Source organism: Vicia villosa, linkage group LG7 (assembly GCF_029867415.1).
Source record: "Vicia villosa cultivar HV-30 ecotype Madison, WI linkage group LG7, Vvil1.0, whole genome shotgun sequence".
Lineage (NCBI taxonomy): Eukaryota > Viridiplantae > Streptophyta > Magnoliopsida > Fabales > Fabaceae > Vicia > Vicia villosa.
The window spans coordinates 109,992,126-110,014,263 of record NC_081186.1 but is presented as its reverse complement, the minus strand read 5'-3'; the positions used below and the strand labels follow the sequence as shown (position 1 = coordinate 110,014,263).

At 33.2% G+C, this 22,138-nt stretch overlaps 3 protein-coding genes across 6 annotated transcripts; 2 read left to right on the top strand and 1 right to left on the bottom strand.

Annotated features, from left to right (window-relative positions):
* Positions 1 to 9,620: 9,620 nt before the first annotated feature.
* On the bottom strand, positions 9,621 to 10,181 carry LOC131619981 (protein FAR-RED IMPAIRED RESPONSE 1-like). The gene has a single exon (XM_058891012.1). It carries the CDS (start codon positions 10,179 to 10,181, stop codon positions 9,621 to 9,623), a length of 561 nt encoding a protein of 186 aa, XP_058746995.1.
* Positions 10,182 to 14,423: 4,242 nt separating this feature from the next.
* LOC131618260 (general transcription and DNA repair factor IIH helicase subunit XPD-like) lies at positions 14,424 to 18,998 on the top strand. 4 transcript variants are annotated; one of them, XM_058889520.1, is made up of 13 exons: positions 14,424 to 14,555; positions 14,851 to 15,395; positions 15,563 to 15,843; positions 15,949 to 16,028; positions 16,107 to 16,510; positions 16,589 to 16,782; positions 16,889 to 17,069; positions 17,162 to 17,286; positions 17,370 to 17,459; positions 17,571 to 17,649; positions 17,727 to 17,803; positions 18,106 to 18,214; positions 18,806 to 18,998. In XM_058889520.1, exons 2-13 carry the CDS (start codon positions 14,865 to 14,867, stop codon positions 18,875 to 18,877), a joined length of 2,223 nt encoding a protein of 740 aa, XP_058745503.1. In that variant the 5' UTR covers positions 14,424 to 14,555; positions 14,851 to 14,864; the 3' UTR covers positions 18,878 to 18,998. The 4 variants fall into 4 exon arrangements, with proteins under 4 accessions (XP_058745503.1, XP_058745505.1, XP_058745507.1 ...); XM_058889522.1 differs by having other exon boundaries at positions 14,477 to 14,597; XM_058889524.1 differs by lacking the exon at positions 14,424 to 14,555 and adding an exon at positions 14,624 to 14,759.
* Positions 18,999 to 20,168: 1,170 nt separating this feature from the next.
* LOC131619980 (uncharacterized) lies at positions 20,169 to 20,696 on the top strand. Its single transcript, XM_058891010.1, has one exon. It carries the CDS (start codon positions 20,169 to 20,171, stop codon positions 20,694 to 20,696), a length of 528 nt encoding a protein of 175 aa, XP_058746993.1.
* Positions 20,697 to 22,138: the final 1,442 nt, after the last annotated feature.

Genomic DNA, 22,138 nt, shown 5'->3' with positions numbered 1-22,138 from the left:
CAAAAGTCAACTTATTTAAGGTGGAGACAAAATCTATACCTAATTAAGACCTAAATAATTAGGGTTTTATCTCAAAATATTTACAAAGATATTTAGGTTTTTGAAAATCAAAAGGAAAATTATATTTTTAAGTAATAAACATATTTAAAAACATGTGATTTTAAACCTAATAAAAATATATTAAGATTAATATATTTTTGTGATTTTTTGGTTATTCATAAAATAGATATATTAAATGAAGAGTGTGTGAAAAATCAAGTGAAAATGATTTAATTTGAAGTGTGTATCAAATGGTTAAAGTTGTGAAGAATTTGAATGGAAAAATGATAAAAAAAAATATGGTTTTGTCTCCCAAAGGGCTTGAACTCACGCCCTCTAGGTCACCACCCAAAACACTTACCATCTGGACCACGCGCATGGCTTGTTAAACAAACACCTCCAGCTTATTATGTTTGAAAACAAATGCTTAAATGAGTAAAAAATAAAATGAACAAAACAAAAGGTCTTAGGAGGGTTCGAACCCCAGACCTTGGGCAAGGCAAAGGCTTTATTGGATGCGCGCTGTAACCATTGGGACACTACGATGAATTCGTAGGTTAAACACAAACCATTCAAAATATAATAAACTTAAACCTGGGAAATTTGAAAAATGGCGCCATCACCATCATCGTCTTCAACCTCGAGCTCTCCCATTTTGAAATTCTGAACTCTCTCAATTCTCAACCATTTGCAAATATGTAAAGAGCAAACTTGCTCTAAATTCACTCACGATTCCAGATATATAACTATCATAAATTTATATTAACTATATCTACTGAATTAAACAAAATACGTGAAGAATCCTAAAATTCAAAAATAAAATTAAATGATGATGCTGATGAATAAATGCATGAGAGCAGAGGGCTTTTGATCCTCTAATGACACTGAATGAATTGGTATCGAGCTTTTTATCAAAATAGGTACGAGAATTAAAGAGATGGAGTTCAAAAACTTACCTTTGAAACTGAAGGTCGTGAGGATGGTGGAGAGCTTTTGGCTATGATTGGATGATTGCAAAAGCTTCCTGGGACCTTGTTGATGCTATCTGGGCACTTGAATTGCTTTGAAAGCTTCTGAAATGCTCTGCTTGACCCCTCTTGCTTGAGCTCCAAGTGAGAATGGCTGATGATGATTCTTCACTTACAGATGAGCTGTGACCATCTGAATAGCTTCATTACACCCCAAGGAATGTGTTGGAATGCTTAGAATGTTTTGACACCTTCTGAATCGCTCTACAGACCTCCAACTGACCTTGCTCCAAATTGAAAGTGAAGATGATCTTCTTTCACTTACAGAAGCGTTACAGGGGTTTGGATCACTACTAATGGATCCCCTTGAGGTGTTTGAATGCTTAGTTTCAAAGGAAAAGCTCTGGTTTGAAGAACCCGAGTCTTCTTGCCAAAGAACTTTTGAAAAACCTAAGTATGAGAGGGAGGAGGAGAAAGCAATAATTGGAGTTACTTTGGTGTGAATTATATGGAGGATGACACTTCTATTTATAGGTAAAGAGTTCAGTGTAATTGGAGAGAGTGAGCTTGCTTAGTGAAGTCACTTTGGTTTCTTGGCCATGAAGAAATTCAAGGAATCTCACAAATGCAATGATGGCCAATCCAAGCAAGCTCCCTAGCCATTGATCTTTTATGATCTTAGGAGACATTTCTGATGTGTAGAGGCTTTCAATTGGCTTAGGAGAAGATTCCATTTGATGAATCATCACTTGGCATAAATTCCTAAATGTAATGATTACATAATCACATGGCTTTGATTTTTGGATGTTTTGGAATCTTGATGCAAATTATGTAAATGATTCTTTCCAATCTCTTCTGATATATTTGAAGTGTAAATGTACCAATTAGTGTAGGCCTTTGCACAAAACTGGCCAAAACCAAAGTTGGTCATGACTTGTAATTTCACTCCATGGGCCTAACTTTGAACAAGCATAACTCCTAGCTCAAAATGAATTTGGAGAAGGTTGAGCACAATTCGGAAAGCCCTTAACATGTAATTCAATTAATTAGTTTGGAGTTTCTTCAAAATCATTTGGGAAAATTGTGTAAAATGGGCTTAAAGTTTGAAGAAAACTAGGGTTTCTTTGCTAGTTTCATGAATGCATCAACTTTGAAGCTCCATATCTCTTCAATGGTTGATTTTTAGCCAAGAAATTATATGTGACAAAGTTTGATGTTGGAAGTTTTTTTCAGTTTGTACTTGAAATTTTGAGATATTTCCTTCCAAAGTTTTGAGAAAAAAAAGACCTTTAAACACTTAGAAAAATTTCTAAGTATGAAAAGTCAATCTTTGAATTTTTTATTCTTGATTGATTTTCTTGATTTTTCTTGGTCAAATAACTTCAATAATCATATATTGATGATTTTGGTCCTTAAAAGTCATGGTTTGATCCTAAACCTTAAAAGTCAAAGGTGATCTTGTACAGTTGACTTTTTCCAAAAGAAGTGAAACTTTGGACTTTTGTGATGAATCAAGCTCTCCTCCTCAAATGAATGGTATGAATGGACTATATTGAGGTAATACAAGTTCTTGAGCCATGTTTTGAGTTGTGGATCCATGTCCTGATTAAAAGTCAATTGTCCAGGTGAATTAGGTCAAAAACCCTAATTCTAGACCAAATGAAATTGATGACTGTGGATCTTGAATTGAAGTACAATGCCCAGCAGATATTGTCATATGGATCATTTGAAGATGATTGAACCTTTTGAGTGATGCCCTGGAGCTTTTTAGGGTTGCCCAGATGTGATCCCTGATTTTAGTCCTTGATGGGCTCAAAACCCTAGTGTGGTGACCTGAGCAAACCTGAGTCTTGATGACTGGTGTCTAATCATCATAGGTGGATAAATGAATCAGTTGAGTCCTATGATTTTATTAGAGGTCATTTTCTTATTGATTTATCCTTTGTCTGAGCTTCTTTGTTCTTGAACACCCTCGATTGAGTACTAGATAAACAAGTGACTGTTCTGGGTACTTGTCTTGGGTTGATGAAATGTCTGGAGGTGTGACATCTCAGGGGGGTCAAAATTAGGGTATGACACTTAGCTAGCCAAAAATAATCGATTCTCCTTAGCTGATAGTTTGAGATTGGGCTAATAGTTTGTAGTTTAATCAATTATATTAAATAGTTATCACTAATTGAATTATATAATTTGATTGAATATTTCTTCATTATAATTTGTGAATTTGAGATTTTAAAACTTTTCCTTCATTATAATTTGTCAAATAAAATATTATTATTTTTATAACTTTTTCAATTTTATCCAAAACTTAAGCTTTTCCTAATATCTTTTATTTTTCTCAATCACAATGCGCGAAAACGACGGGTACCGTGCGAACGCACGGGTAAGACACTAGTTTATATAACAATGAAACTTACTTCTCTTTTGATTGTTTAGTATTTTAATCATAATTAATAATTTAGTATTAAAATTAATTTTCTTTTAATAAATAATTATTGTTATTGTAGTGAGAGAATATTGAATTAATTGTTTAATTAATCAATTCATGAATTGAGATAATCAATTAGTAATAAATTATAATGTAGTAAAATATTATTAAAAACTAATTATGTAGGAATTATTTTATTAAGTTTTATGTTTGAATGAATCGTGACGAGTTGAATCATTAAATTAAACTAAATTATTTAGATATTTAAATGTCACCCTATTAGACAAATACTATCTTAAGCAAAACCTAATCGAAAATGAGGCTAGTTATCATATATACTTATTCTCTTCTTAAAATTGTAGTTGAGTCTAACTCAACTTTAAAAAATCAATGTGTTAGGTAAAGTTTATTCTAAATTATAAATGGGGTTAAATAAGTTTTTGGTCCTTATAAATATTGCAGTTTTTATTTTTAGTCCCTCCCTGCTTTTAGGCAACGATTTTTATAGAAAAACCGTTGTCAAAATCAGCTAAAACCGTTGCCAAATCTCAGGAGACTAAAAATAAAACTGCAATATTTATAGGGACCAAAAATTTATTTAACCCTTATAAATATATATATATATATATATATATATATATATCCCTGCTTTTAGGCAACAGTTTTTACAAAAAAACCGTTGTCAAAATCAACTAAAACCGTTGCCAAATCTCAGGAGAGTCTAAAAATAAAACTGCAATATTTATAGAGACCAAAAATTTATTTAACCCATATATATATATATATATATATATATATATATATATATATATATATATATATATATATATATATATATATATATATATATATAACTCAACTTTGATACCCACCACTATTAATTTTGGTGTGTGAATATAAATAATGAGCGGTTAAATAGTTAAAATCTGATACTATATGATCATGTAAACAAACTTAACTTTTAAGCTTTTTACCCTTTGTACCTTTGTATTTTTAGCAGACTTTTAGTAGAATTAATCAACAAAAGACTAACAGAATTTCAGAATAGAGTGACTTTTTTTGGGGACTATTATTGAAGTACTCAAATCTCTCTCTTTTCTTCAAATTATTTAACTCTCTTATTTAATTTCTTGTCCCACTCCAAGACACAAAATTGACTTAGTGCACCATAAACCCCGTTCCAAAGTTTTGCAACAAGTCTACAACCACTCCCCTTTTCATCAATTTTTTACACTTTTATCAATATTTAAAATTAAAAAAAAAAACAAAAACAAAACACAAACCCTAGGAACCACGTACGTGAACTACAAAACAAACCATGCGGATGAGAATGAATAGCCAAATATTTAAGGACAATAGAAAACGATACTACACATTTTAATTGGGAAGGGTGAAAAAGATAGAATTATATAAACAAGGTCGCATTTAATATCTAACAATGACATGTCACATGGTATGGTGATATATTAAATGTGCATGCTATGTTGGAGATTTGACATTTATGTGTTGTTTCTTTCTCACTTTCATTTTCTCTCTGTGTGAATCTGAATCTGATTATACACACATACTAATAACACAATGTTCAAGGCAAGTATATTGTCCTTTCCTTTTGTCACATTTTAATGTGTGCCATATATACAACAGAAAGGTGTATGTGTGAGAGAGAGAGAGATTATGGACCCAAGAAAAGAAGAAGATGGCATGGCAGATTGGCAGATTGGCAGCATGGCTTACGGGGGTAACATAACATCTCCCCGTTATATAGAAAAGACGGGAATAGGTTAAAAGTAATGTGACCAAACAAGCAATTCCAATTCCATATCTTACTTATTATTCTTCTTTTGCAGGAGTGTATCTTTTTAACTATTCAATTTAATTGCACTATAGTTTTTAAGACTGTGCTGTGTCTTTTGAAATTTCAATTAATTAGTGTTGAGGAGTTTGAAAGTTAATTGATATATGGATTAATATATCTAAGTCATTTCTGTTATTTTATTTCAACACAACTTTACAAAATCGGTTTTTAAGTCGAAAAGTGTCACTATATAAAAAAAAAATTAAACTATATATATTTAACTAATGTGTAATAGTGAGCGGTTCGTGATTCAATCAATAAAATTGAAATTATATTAGATTAATCTAATTCGTCTCTAAAAACCAATTTATAAAATAAGAGATATTCCTCTACATATTAAACTCTTTTTAAACTGTACATTAACTAATGTGAGATTTGTAATCGTCTCATAAAAATAATTATATAGAAGAATAAACTTTATTACTAGAGTCTCAACTCCTTAATTTTTTATAAAGAATATTATTAATTTTGAAGTTTGATGTTTTTCAATTTTTGAATTTTTTTTTGATGAAGCAATATTAATATTGGACCATTTGTCAAAGCCACTACTATTACAATAGGTAGCAAATTAAAATATTCACTTGTTCTTTTCAATAAGACATATTTTTTTCTTTTTATGAACCACTTTTTTTCTTTTGACCAAAACTTGTTTTTCTCCCCAACTTTATTTTTTTCACACCAACTTAATAACAAAAATGCTCCCTAAGGAAAAATAATTGCAACCAAATTGGTTGAGAGTTTACACACAACAAAAGAATAGGATTCATTCATTCACAAGATTGATGCAATGATGACTTTAAATGAATCCTAACATAGCTCAAAGGGGGAACTAGGGATTTTCCTCACAAGGTTGGTTGATTTAACATTTTTGGCCAAGTGGTTTCTCTCAAAACAAACAATGCCTCTATTATTTTCACAAATGTTCACAACAAGTATTAATGCATGATTCAACATAATAAGAACGTGTCAAAATAATGTTCGGTATCCCGCATTTAGTGCACAATGGAAAGCTACCTCACACATGACTAAGTTCTAAATGATTCAAAAGTGACATGTAATTCAAGGAAATTATGCAATGAACTTTTGCACAAACCAACACACCATTATTGTCATGCCTAGTAAGCTATAAAAATGTACCTTGAATTTTCCGCATACCAATCTTATCATCACCACCCCAATTGCCTCCATTAAGCACTCACTTGCCACTTTGTTCCTTCACTAAATGAATAAGACAATTAGAAACTTTGACAAGAAAAGTCCACAATTTGAATTCAAAATTCACCACATTAAATCACACAATATAAGCAAAACATGCAAATTAATCTTCAAAACTCAAACTTTTTAATTAAACAAAAGTACGATAAACCAAATTTAACAAAAAGTACTTAAATTAAAATGCTAAAATTTAAAATTGCTGAAATTTAAATCTAAACTAAAACTATCATAATCCATCCTCAAACATCCTCATCACCACCGCCTCGACCGGACCTATGGTATCTTCCATCTCCACATCCGCCGCGGCGGTACCACTTCCACTTGCTTCGCCACTGCCTCCAGCACCCCCCATAAAAGCTGGCCTGCCCACAGGCCAATTAGCATAAGTGACGTAGTCCGCCTGAGTAGGGAAAGTGCGCGCCTCCGGTGCTATAAAGGTGTTCTGAAATTGTTGGTGCATGACATCAAAGAGAAAAGTTTGAGACCTCCTTGAAGCCTCAAAATTTTCACAGCAGTATGATGCAAACTCCATTTGATTGAAAGCGGAAGCGCGGCGTGCTCGCGGTCGGGATGAAGAAGCACCGGTTTCGCCATCATCTTTGGAAGTGGACTCACAAAACCTGTTGACAAAATACTCATTAATCACAGTGTTAATAGAAAAATGAACTTCGGCTGGGATTTCCACATCCGCTTCCTCACAAAGCCCCATGATTAGCCCCGGGTAAAAGAGATTTCCGGCTTTTCCTCCAAAAACTGTCCCACTTGTAGCTATCTTCCTTAATTCATTTGCAATGATATAAGCTACATCCACCGATTTCCCATACGTGAGTACGCGGTCGAATATTATTCAACAAAACCGCGAGAGCAGCCCGGGCCATCAAGTTAAAATCCTCTCGCTTCCAATTTTTAGGCAGCCCTTGTTCATTCAACACATAACTCTTTCCTATTTTACACAGCTTCGAACTTGCCCAATCATAGTCCCAATTTTCTTCATCAAACTTCATCTGATATTCACACTTCTCATCCTCTCCTAAAGTCATGGGGTTGCCAAATAGGCGTTGATTGCATCTCGATTGAAGGTGATATTCTTTCCCCTTACTCTGGTCCGATAGTGATATGCCTTTCCCTCAACAGTTTGTATGGAATTGGCATAAAATTCACGCACAATGTCATAGTTGATATCACACACCGGTTCACAGAGTTTTTGCTAATTCCGACTCTCAATAATCTGCACAACATCATAACAACACATTTTCGAAGAACAACCTTCCATAAGGACAAGGTTGGCATTCATCTGAATAGATTTTGGCGACTGCACTGGGGAAATCAATCGACACATAGACTAAATCTTCGATGAACTACCTTCCATAAAGATAAGGTTGCCATTCATCTGAATAAAATTCTCGATAAAATGCCTTCCATAAGGACAAAGCTACCATTCATTGAAATAACAAATCTTCGACGAACTACATTTCATAAGGACAAGGTTGCCATTCATCCAAACAAATCCTGGTGATTGCACTAGGGAATCAGTCGGAAATGGACTAAATCTTTGATGAAATACCTTCCATGAGGGCAAGGTTTCCATTCATCGGAACAAAATTCTCGATAAACTGTCTTCCATAAGGACAAAGTTGTCATTCATCGGAATAACAAATCTTCAACGAACTACCTTCTATAAAGATAAGTTTGCCATTCATCAGGACAAATTCTCGATAAACTGCCTTCCATAAGAACAAACCTGCCATTCATCGGAATAACAAATCTTCGACAAACTACCTTCCATAAAGACAAGGTTGCCATTCATCTGAATAAATCTCGACTTTGCTGGGGAGTCAATAAGCAATGAGCTAATGAATCATCCATTTAGGATTTCAACACCCAGCTTTTACTCTGATGGAGAAATACAGTCAATCCTCAATGAAGCATTCCTCGAAGGATTACCATTGTTGGATCAATTTGGAGAATGCCAGATTTGTCGGGGAATACAAATGGACTTTGCTGGAGATATATAGTCAGTTCATCCATGAGAGATTCCTCGAAGGACTGTTGCAAAGGGATAACATACTTGCTTTGGGAAAATCAATTAATCCATAATGAGAGATTCCTCGAAGGGTTACCAAGGATGAGTCAGATTGGAGATTACCAGACTGCTTGGGGAGAAAACTATCTGCTGAGGAATAACAGCGGCTCAAATGAAGAGGACCTCAACTACCGGGGATTAATGGTGGCTCAAATGACGAGAACACCATTTGCTGGAGAAAACAAATAGACTTTGCTAAGAAATGTTGAATTCAAGCGGAATAAGCGGACAAGCGAACCTTTGTGTTTAAAGCTGACACTTTATTAACAAGATGGAGCAAGAATCTGAATGTCAACACATGCATAATGAGCAATGAATTCATAATTTTATATGCATGATGTATGAATGTACATGGGATGCATATGAATATTTTATTGAGAATTGAAATAAGATGGTTAACCGGCGCACGAATAACACTCAGCCAACCAAAGAAATTTACAAATTATAAATAACTAAGTAGCTCTTTATTATGTCACTTCCAAGTCTGGAAGGCAAGCTACAAACATTTCCTCATTCCAATTGATGAAAACAGTTTTGTGTAACATCAATCACGCCTTATCAGTGCGTTATCAACACAAACTCTTCTGGGAACTTCTTTGTGGAAGTGATATATTATGTGGAAGCAATCTGTCGTTTCCAATCCTATTGATTACCCCTTTACAATTAATAAACCAACCTTCATTATTTCTTCCTTTACTTCTTTAAACATTTATGTTGTATAAGTTTTAGCAACGCCGCTCTTAATCCAACGAAGTTGCGTTCTCAACACATGGTCTGAGAACTTTGATTTAAAATCAGCAACAAGCTCATTATTTCTGTAGTCTCTCAAAGCCTATTCAAAATTATGCAAAAATTCAAAAATACACCCTTTCTTCCTTACATAAGACTTGATTATCGCATTAACAACTTCCCATTGAGACGTAGTTCTAAAACGACCAAAAAACTTATCCCGTAGATAAGCAGTGGTCCAAAGTGACCTATTCTCATATGTTTTCGCAACCCAAGCATTTCCTTCAAGTTAATTCTCAATAACTAGCTCCCTCCAGAATTCTTCAAAATTCTCAGGTGTAAAATTTGAGTACATTGCCTTTTAAACCCATCTAAAAATTGTGACTTCTTCACATTTTCACCTTCATTCTTGTTCAAATGCCAGGCACACAACCAATGGGTCGCATCAGGAAATATTTGTTTTATAGATTCCCTAGTAGCACCGTCTCCATCTGTTACAACTACTTTTGGATATTTATTCTCCATGCACTCTAAGAAACTCTTCAACAACCACTTATACGTCTCTGTCGTCTCATCCGACACCAAAGCAACACAAAATATCACAGTCTGTGAATGATGGTTGCACTCAGAAAATATAACCAGAGGATAATTGCATTTGTTCTTTTTGTATGTTGTGTCAAAAGCAAGAACATCGCCAAAACATAAATAGTTTGACCTACTACAATCGTCTACCCAAAAAAGCGACTTCAATCTTCCTTCGGTATTGATAGAATATTCTACATATAGCATAGGATCCATAGATGATTTCACTTTGAGATAATTTAAAGCAGTAACAACATCACCATCTTTAATAAAATCATGCATTTTTTATCATAATAGTTGTACAAATCTTTCTTTGTAAAACCAACATCATTATATCCACCTTTTTGCGCAACCATGTACCTCATTATATGACACGTTCTGATTCTGTGTGATTGAAGTCCATCAATTTGAGCTCTATTTGTTTCATAAATATGACGATAAATGGGGTGTAAGTGCACAAATTTTGTTGGGGTTAATTCATGGTTATGAGCCTCTTCAAAAATCGAGACTACGTATTTTCCCTTCCCGTCTTTGTAATGCACACAAAGCGTAGCTGCACATTTGGAACGGGTCATACGTCAATGATCTCTTTTCCTATCTACCCTGGCTAAGTGCTTCTTCTCTCTTAATCCATGTTTATTGCAAACAAACTGCCTCATTATTACTATTTGACTACCTTCAGGCCCTTTATGGTTAACATCGCTTTTCCTAATGCCAAAACCTTTACATTTTCCATACCTGTAATAAAATTCATAAGCTTCACTCACAGTTCCAAATTCCAAAGCACGAATGTCATCTTCCGTAATAGAATTTATATTCATCATGTGATCACCTACAACTGCTTGGCAATTTGACAACTCTGTTCCAACCGAATCCTCATCATTGTCATTATCAGAATCATATTCATCATTTGAACTTGGTTGTACATCCGCGTCAACATACTCATCACTATTATATTCAACATCAGATGAATCAGTCTGCACATTGTTCAAATCAACCCCACCAGATTCGTCGTTGTTGTCCATTTGAAATAGCCCGATATATTTCACAACATGAGCAGCACCAATCGTAAAACCTATATCCCAACTTGAAATTAAATCATCCAAACGAAATCAATCATAAAACCACAATTCCCAAATTGAATTCAAGACAGTGACATCAACCAACTATTTCCCAAATTGAAATGAAATATTAACCTATTAATTTGGAAACTTAATCCAATGAAATCAGTCATAAAACCTAATTCCCAAATTGAAATGAAATCTTAACCTACATATTTTCCCAAATTGAAATGAAATCTTAACCTACATATTCAATATCTTAATCCAATGACAACCCTCAGAAAACCTATTTCCAAAATTGAAATGAAATCTTAATACAATTACATATTACAACATTAAACATTAATACCTTAGCAACTCAGCTATTACGAACTGTGTGAGAAGAGCGATTGTATGTGAAATAAAATATGAACATGGATAGTAAATAAGATGAAGTTGTTGTTGGTTGGCGAAGGAAGACGACCTTGTTGTCGTGAAGAAACTGAAGTTATCGTGAAAAAGATTTCATTAATTTTAGTTGCAGAAAGAAGTGAACTTGTGAAGAAGATGAAATAATTCGAACCAAAAAATAAGGAATATGTTAGGGGTTTAGTTTGAAATATGTAGGGACTAAATGATAATATTAACATACATGGCTTTATATTTTAAGTTGGTCCTATGTGGCAATCTAGGGTTTCAAGATCTTGTATGATTGACCAAAATTGTGACTGCACCAATGAAGTCAATATGGAGACTCCACCATAGAATTGCCCTTGTATGCTATTTGGGAATCACCTATATTTAAATTACCAAAAATACCCCAATGCCTCTTTTACTGATCCCACTTCCTTTTTCCTTCGGTTGTATTTCTCCATGTGTCCCCAAGGAATTATTAATATTTTTTGGCTTATGTTCTGTTTCATGTTACCATTACTTGTATTAAAATATACTCCCTCCGTCCCATAAAAGTGTCTTATTTGGACAATGCACGGTACTTAAAAAAATGATTGAGTGTATTGATTTTAATGATAAAATTGTCTGTTTGTACTAAAATACCCTTAATTATTATGTATAGAAGAGAGAGAATATGACATAAAGTTAGAGAGAGTATGGAAATATGTGTTGTTATAAGGGTAGTATTGAAAAATGTTGCATTGGCATTCTAAAGAGATAATTATTTTGAGATATGAAAAGAGTGCAAAAGAGACACTTTTTATGAGACGGATGAAGTAATTTTTTACCTGCAACAATGTCATTATTATGTTTACCACTTATTTCTAAAACTGTCAAAGAATATACTCCTTCTTTTTCAAAATGAGTATCGTTTAGAGAAAAAGATTTGTTTCAAAACGAATGTCGTTCTCACTTTTCAATGTAGCAATGATTTCTATTTTTCCAATTATACCCTTTAATTATTAATCTGTGCATTACTTCCAACACATAAATAGGGATAATTTAGTAAAAGTGCAAAACTTTATGACAACATTATTACATTTCTTAATCTGTGTGCAAAAACCTTAAACGACACTCATTTTGAAATGGAGGGAGTACAAGATCTAATTTTTGTTCATTCCTTTTTTTGCCCAACAATATCACATCAATATTTGCGCTTATCAAATCAATGTTCCCGCCTTTTCTGAAAGTCGTTCCCCTCATATTTATATTCATCTCCAAGGAATCAATATGACTAGCCAATAAATTCGAATTAAATTTGGCATTAACGACATCATCGATAACATTTATTTCCAAATAATCACTTTCTAGAACCATAAATCTCAATCCACCAATTTGGGTTCTATCATTAACTCTCATTAGATCATTGAATTTTTGGCCATCTGCAACTTTCCAACAACGCTTGGGTTTTTGAACAACTTTCCAAGGACCCTCTGTCTCATCATTTAGAGACGATGATCCTCCATTCAATACCACACCTTGAGCCAAATTGTCTATCCTGCAACTTCCCCATTCCACCACTTTCTTCTCCCTTTTAACTTTGTTAATACATCCTTCATTGACATGACCATATATACCACAATCAAGACAAAGCACATGAAGACCTTCATATTCAACCTTACAACTGCTTCCTCTTATTATGAACATAGCAAGTAAAGATTTTGAAAAGTTGACATCAACACATATTCGCGCATACTTGCCTCTTTCTTGTTTGATAGTAGTCTTACCCACTTTAATGGTATGCCCAATACAGTTATCAAACACAGTAAAAGATCGAGGATCACAATACTCGATGGGCAACCCAATATTCTCACCCAAACTGCAACTTCATCAATGGTGTCATTTTTGAAGCGGTAAAACAACAAGAAAAAAGTAAAATATTATTTTATATTGGGTGATATATAGGTTATATCGTATTGTGTCCATAAATATTGGCTTATTGAATTTCCGTTCCACAAATTCCCGCGTTCTTGAGTTTGGGATTGAATTGGGGTTGTATGAAAAAGGTAAAAAGTATCAACAAAAAATAATTACATAAAAAGGAAAGGAGAAACTTCTCAGAAGTGCATATAATAAACTTATCACAAACTTAAAACTATCGACTAGTTGTACTCAACATACTCTACACATCAAAATCATCACGTATCACTCACAACCTAGATTATGTATAACCCAAAATGAGCGAACAATCATATTCTTGCGTTGACGATCTCTCAACGCAACACAAACAACACAAAAGCATTAAGCTTCCATACCCAAGTGATTGTTAAGCCTAAATCTATCTCTAGAATTTAAAACCTAAGGAATTTCTTTCCCTAATCAAAATGTGCGATGTCTATCTCTACAACAACACAAATCAAAACATAAATGCAAAAAGATCAAGGAAAACAACAAGATTGATTTGTAAAGCATATATTATACAAAACCATGATCAATACATATACATATGTTCAAAGTATACTTACATATGAGATTTCAAAGAGAAAAGAAGAAGATGAACCAAACATTTCTTGGTTTGTCAACACCAATCGACGAGGGATTCGACTCCGAATCATCTGATTGCAACAGTTTTAAACCGTTGCCTGTGCTGATTGCTTAATCTTGCTTCTAACCACACTTTAGGCAACGTTTTATTTAATTTATCATTCACTTTAGGCAACGCTATAACCGTTGCGTAAAGTCTAGAATTTTATAAAAAAACTACACCGGAACACTTGAAAAAAGAGTTCCGATAATTTTCAGTTGTTTAAAGTTGCATATCGGTATGCAACTTTAAACAACTGAAAATTACCGGAACTCTTTTTTCAAGTGTTCCGGTGTAGTTTTTTTTAAACCAAAAGACTTTAAAAAAGTATTCCAGTTTATATATTTTTGGATGTTTCGAAATTTTTTCTGAAATATGAGAAAAAATGAATTTTTTTAAAATATGTACTATTTATACGAGGGTATTTCGGTCCAAATTTTTTTCATGTAGGGGTATAGGTATAATTGTAGGGGTAGAAAGTAAAATTTTCGTTTGATTTGATTTTAGGGTTAAATTCAATTTTGTTTGCTTAAAAAACTACCTACCCTAGCAATGTTCCGCCTGGTCTGTTCGTCGCACCTCCTCTTTCTTGTCCTTCACGTTTCTCACTTGAGTCTTTGTGTTTTCATCTTTCTAACTGTAAGCTTTCTTTTCCTTCACGATTCTCACTTCAATTTTTGTGTAAGATGTGTATTGATTGCGCCATTTTTTATGCCGTCTATACTATAATACTGAAATCTTGTTATGATTCTCTATAATATATTAGAAATTGTTAGAAGAAGAAACGAAAATGATGTTCACAATTGGTAACCGTGTGTTTACCATATGACAATATATACCCTCGCGTGTTTCTAAATCAGACTGAATTTCTCATTCTGTTCATTCCATTTCTGAAATTTGATTCTGATTGTCTTTAATGTTTTTGAATTGTTAGAAGAAGAAACCACAATGATCTTCAGAATTGAAGATGTAACGGTGTATTTCCCATATGAGGAGATATACCCAGAACAACGTCAATACATGGTTGAACTAAAACGAACCCTAGATGCAAAAGGACATTGTTTACTCGAAATGTCGACTGTGTCCGGAAAAATAATTGCCCTTCTGTCATTGATCATAAGCTACATACACTCCAAACCTCAATCACCACTAAAGCTCATATATTGCACTCAGACTGTACATGATATGGAAGAGATTTTAGACGAGCTTAGACTACTTCATGATTACATGGTTGAGTCTATCGGTCCTGCTGCTAAGATGCTTGGGCTTGGACTGTCTTCGAGGAAGAATCTCTGTATTAATGATCACGTTCTTGCTGCCGAAAATCCTTCTGTTGATGCTGGTTGTCGGAGATTGACAGCTAGCTGGGTTAGGGAGGTGGCTGCGGACAACCTGGATGTTCCTAGTTGTGAGTTTTTTGAGGAGTATCAAAGGGCCGGTTCTGCTGCAGTTCTTCCTCCTGGTGTTTATACGTTACAGGTAATTGGAACTTGACTGAAATCTTTGATTCTGAACCGTATTAGCTTGATGCAGTTGAGTGTTTATACGTTACAGGTAATTGGAACTTGACTGAAATCTTTGATTCTGAACCGTATTAGCTTGATGCAGTTGATTTAATTTAATCTGATCGTGTACCGTGATTGTAGGATCTGAGAATGTTTGGGGAGGAGAAAGGGTGGTGTCCTTACTTTTTGGCACGACATATGATGCAGTTTGCCAATGTGGTGGTTTGTAACTACCATCAATATTTACTTGATCCAAAGTTAGCGTCAATAGTATCAAAACAAATGCAGAAAGAATCCGTTGTCGTATTTGATGAAGCTCATAATATTGACAATGTTTGTATCAACTCACTCAGCGTGAGTATGAGGGTGCAAACTGTTACTGGTGCTAAGAGTAATATAACCAGGATGCGTCAAAAAATTAAGTAAGTGCAATTCATAGCTCTTTCCCTTTCTAGTTCCAGTCTTGCTTAATTTTCAACTTGTCCCCATTACTAAAATTCATATTCGTTTAATATTTGAACTGGTAGGAAGGTTATGGCCACAGATGCAAGTAGACTCCGGGATGAATACAACACACTTGTGGAGGGTTTAAGAGGAGATCTTCCTGGTATGTATCATGTTACTTGTTATATTTCTTAACGTTACACATGCTTTTCTCTAACCAAAGTTTATTTTACTCGCATAGCTACGGATGTTTGGCATGCAAACCCAGCTTTGCCTGATGATATACCAAAGGAGGCCGTACCTGAACATATATGTAAGGCTGAAGATTTTATGCAGGTTCTGCAGAGATTAGTTGAGTACCTTGAAGAGCGCATGGAAACTGAGCAGCCGGAGAGGGAAAATCCTTTTGACTTTGCTGTATCTATTTTTAAAAAGGCTGAAATAGACCAAAAAACATTGAAATTCTGTTATGACCGTCTTCATTCATTAATGATGACACTGAAAATTACAGACACTGATGAATTCCTTCATATCCAAACGATCTGTAATTTTGCCACACTTGTGGGTACTTATTCTCCTGGTTTTTCCATTATTATAGAACCGTGTGACGAGGCTATGCCTGATATTCATGATCCTGTATTGCAGGTTAGGCTGATGTTTATATTTTCGATGTTTCTATTTAGTTATATATTTCTAATTTTTCTTCACCATTGACATTTTCAGCTTTGTTGCCATGATGCTTCTCTAGCAATAAAACCTGTTTTCGAGCGATTTCAGTCGGTTGTGATTACATCTGGCACATTAAGCCCCATTAATTTGTACCCCCGCCTTTTAAAATTCAGCCCTGTTGTCAGTCGAAGTTTCAAAATATCTGTACCAAGAGATTGCATATGCCCTATGGTCCTTACCCATGGCAGGTATTTTCATTAAATCTTGTAATACATTTTCAATATCTGCTTTTAAAACTGCATTTTTCGCTTTCCCTTTTGTTTTCTTTTAGTGATTAGTTCTATATTTTCTCAGTGATCAGCTCCCAGTCAGTACCAAATTTGATATGAAAAGTGATCATGGGGTGTTATCTAATTATGGAAAGATCTTATTGAATATGTCATCATATGTTCCAGATGGGATTGTATGTTTCTTCCCCAGTTATTTGTATATGGGAGATATAGTCAGTAGCTGGAATGCAAGTGGAGTTTTAAATGTGAGACAACTAGTTAAATTCATTGATTTCCACAATATTTTTATAAACAGTGTTGGTTACTTTTCAAATGGCTAAAAGCACATCTTTTGCAGGAAATTGAGCAAAATAAGCCCATCTTTTATGAGACTCAAGATCTGGAAGAAACCCGATTAACGCTTGCTAATTACCGCAATGCTTGTAATAGTGGAAAAGGTGCTATTTTTTTATCAGTTGCCGGGTAATATAGCTGAAACTACTATTCTCCTGGTTTAGTTTCAAATTTTGTAGTATTTTATAATAATATATTGTACCTTTTTGCAGAGGAAAGGTTGCGGAACATATAGATTTTTATCATCATTATGGCCGTCTGGTAATCATCTATGGGGTTCCTTATCAGTACACATCAAGCAGGTGAGTTCTGTTAGATTACTTTACAAATAAGGGCGATGTAGAACTATTTGTTTTGTTGTCCAAATTTTGGAGGTTATGTTGCTGGTTGCATAACTAATTTTTGTTTTTCAGGAGTGTGCTTGCACGCCTAGGATATCTAAGCATGTTTTGTAATATTAACGGAGGAGATTATCTCACTTTTGATGCCTTGGTGAGACTATTTCTTCAAGTCTCTTAAAATTTGATTGCTAGCTAGAATCTCCGGTAACATTAGTTTCTCTTAAACAGAGAAAAGCTGCAGTATGCGTGGGCCGTGTAATTCATTCAAAGGCTGATTATGGGATGATGATTTTTGCAGACAACGGGTTAGCGTCTTTATGACATTTTTGTTCTCTTCCAAATTCAAAAGTTCAACTTTGCTTTAATGCAATTGAGTTTATTTTGATTTAAAATGCTCAATCACAGTGTATTATGCATATCTAGTTGCCTAACTTATTTCACTTGGGTTTGACTTTTTACATAGTTCAAAATAAAATATATGACATGATACTAGATGTACATGCACTGATTAGGCCTACTTGCGATGAATGCATCATTTACTTGGTTTCAGCTTCTGCTTCATTTGTCTTTGACAGGGTTATGGTTGTAAATATATGTTTGGCTGCAGGTATTGTGGTTATGGTACACTTTCCCATTTGCCTGGTTGGATACGCTCTCAGTTAGATGATGCCAACTTGGACTTGAGCACTGACATGGCTGTGAATATAGCATGCGAGGTCTGTCTTCATAGTTATAGTTTGAAGTTTTTATGTACTTAGTTACACTACATACATTATATTGAAATCTTGTTTTTGGTTCAAGAATTCTCTCTGTTATTTTCTTTTTCTGTTATCTATTTCCCATTGGATTGATTCACACACTTCATTCAAATTCTTGTTTACTGCTTTCAGAATATCAGATGAAATTGTTGTAGCTTAATTGTACTATGAAATCTTTGTTGGTTTTATAGTTTTTAGTGGAAACCACCAACCATTCTGGGGTATTTAGTTACAAAGAAGGTTATTTAGCCCATGGGATTGTTTAGTTTTCCTTCTCCTTTTGTTGTTTTGACTTTTAATTACAAAAATATTTGTAAACAAGAAACAAAAATGAATATAAGGTGGCATTTTTGTAAAGGGAAGGATGTATTGGAAATAGAAACTAAACTGACCCTCTTTAGTTCTAAAAATTGTTCTGTTTTATTTACTTTTTAAAAAATATCAGTCAAGGTATTATGCAAGTGTGTGAAAATATATTCTTTTGTATTTGTATATTGATTAATATCGAAGTTGACGCAATAATGACCAATTTCCTATACTCCGATGCAGTTCTTCGAGAAAACAGCGCAGCCATATGGGAAGACTGGTGGTGGCAGTGAGATACAAACTCTATATATATGATATTTTGTAGTGAAGCTTTTTACTTTAGTATATACAGCACAGTTTATGCTAGAAAGTTTGTTGAGACTTCTAAGATATGTTTAAAAAAATTTAATCTTGATCAAATTTATTTTCTAAGATATGTCGGTCTGTTTGTAAGGGTTGCACCCCTAGTGCGAGTTATTATAATTAATTGCTTATTAAAAAAAAAATTTAAATATTAAAAGTTTCACTTTAAATTATAATTTCTCTAATTTGAAAGCTATAAAATAATTTTAATTATTTTAATTTATTATATGAAGACAAGTGTATTCTATTTAATTATAATTTTCTATAATATCAAAATGCAATATCTTTATGAAGGTTAACATCAAACAATTATTGAATATTAAAATTCTAAAAAAATATCCTGGGAGAAACAACATTTGGTCAGTACACGTGTCTCTGTAACATCAAACAATTATTGAATATTAAAATTCTAAAAAAATATTCTGACGTATATATATATATATATATATATATATATATATATATATATATATATATATATATATATATATATATATATATATATATATATATAGGGAGCATATCAAGTGAGAGCATTTTATAATGAGAGATGAGAATGAATATCAATCATTGGATTCATCAAGAGAGAGAAATTAATAGCCACATTAACGTGGCTATTAATTTCTCTCTCTTGATGAATCCAAGGGTTGATATTCATTCATCTCATCTCTCATTATAAAATGCTCTCACTTGTTATGTTCCTATATATATATATATATATATATATATATATATATATATATATATATATATATATATATATATATATATATATATATATATATATATATATATATATATATATATATATATATATATATATATATATATATATATATATATATATATATATTAGAACTGTTTAAAAGAATTAAATGCTAACTATTAAATTTGTTTAATTATTTTGATGGATATTTATTATCATTAAAAAAAATTGAACAAAAACAAATATGTTCAAGGCAACTATGATGCTTTTGAGTTGTTGACATATGATATATAGTATATTTTCTGAGTTTTTTCAATGTATTTTTTTACTTTTCTTGTAAATCTAATTTTATTATATAATAAATTTTTTAATTGAAAAAATGAGTTTGACTAAAATTAATGCCGAATTTAAAGCCAATGAATGATGTAGTAGCATATAAATGGATTCCTAGTAAGAAACCATTCATCACTTGTTCATCTTACAAACTTTGCATTGTATTGTATCTTCCTTTTTCTTATTACTATTCATCTAAAAAACATGAGAATGATGAAACCATTGGCTTTATTCATTCTCATCTTGTGCACTATCCAACCAAACAATGCTGAAGATCTAATAGAAGAAACTTGCCATAGGTCTCCTTATTATTTTTCCGAATGTGTTAATTACGTAAAATCCTGTCCTCCACCTGGTCCAAAAAATTCCATTGAGGTAGCAATAAGATTGTTTGATATAATGAGAGACAAAGCACTGACTACCTCAATCAGAATTGTTCATCTTCTTGCAGCCCGTGTTGGCACTCCTGAATATCAAGCACTAGAGCTATGTGCTACTTCATACAAAGAAATTGCAGTAGCTGATTATCGACTAATCCGTGCATCTTTACCCAGAGGAGATCATAAAGTTACATATGATACTGCAATTAACGTATTAAAAAAAGTTGAGAAATGTGAGGCGACTTTACGTGAGAAATCTGGTGGTCGCACACCAACACTCCTCACTAAAGAGAACAATGAGACGACAGTTGTAGTAGTCATTGCATCCTATATTGTCAAATCATTTCTGTAAACTAGCAAGTTTGCTCAACATTTCATTGTTCTATCTAATGTTTAATAAATAAATTTTAAAAGATGATCGCGTTTTCTTAAATGGACTATTCTCACTTTTGTATGCTTGTAAAATCAATTGGTTAGACAAATTTTAATTGATGCACCTCATAAAAGATAAGTTAGCCCTAAATTTATAAGGAATGGCAAAAAATTTATTCATTATTAAAGGGTAAATTATCTCTAAATTTACGAGCGTTAGCCAAAAATTTACTCATTATTATATTTTGTTTAGAGTTATCATTCTGACCGATAGATTCGATCACCACGAATAGCAAATAAGTGTGTTTTAAATAATTATTAATTTATCGTTATCCCTCATAATCAATATGTTTGATTATTACACGATAACGAATTGAATATGCTAATCATCGCAACCAATAGATTTGGTTGAAACCATTTAGCAAAATAGATGTATTTTTATTATTGGATTTGATTAATTAAATTAATCGATTATTAACCATCGCGACCGATAGATTCGGTCGAAACGAATAATAAAATAAATCCTAATATCTTGGCCAAATGGCCAATGGGATTGGGCAAACCCTAATACGTTGATAACCTTTCTAGGGTTTTTTGCGTTTTAATAGTTAAAACTAATTAAATAAATTAAATCGATATAATCGAAATAATCGGGAAATATAATTCTAAACCCTAGTCCTTAACCTAACACTAATTATATTATCAACTCAATTCCAAGAAAAATCAAATTATATACATATAGCAAATATATTAAGTTTCAATTATTAATTACAAAAAAACAAAAAAAAAACTTGGGTACTGGATCTATCTTGATGGACATCTTGTGGTAGACAGCGAAGGCATATAGTGAACCACATTTGGGCGTGCACACAGGAACCTGTGGAAACTGAAACACCAAATGAAATAAAAAACAAAGGATCCCTAGCCAGGGATCGAACTAGTGCAATGAAGGACCACGAATCAAATACACACGCGTTACCAATGGGCCAAGGGATCTTCGCTGTTAGTCATGCAACCAACAAACTATATGAAAGAAACAAAGCCCATTTGAAATTCAAACAGATTTCCGCGCGCCTCCTATCATCCCCTTCGTTGAGCTTTTTATGAAAATAGAGCCACCTTTGGCAACGGTTTTGGAATGTTGCTATAGACCTGCAAATCCTCAAAATCACCAATACGTAATATAAATCCAATAGAAAGCTATGAATCGATTCGGAATCGTTTCCTGAGCATGGCCATAACAACAGTTTCTCACCTAATTTTGCATGTATCAGTGCCCCCCAATTTAAACCTTAAGAACCCTAATAATGGTGAATTGTTCAAATGGCACCCAAAATTCAATTAAATGTGCAGAAAGACTCTAAACCTCTTCCTGATGCAGAATATATGTTCAAATACAATTTTAATTGTATAAATGTGTGG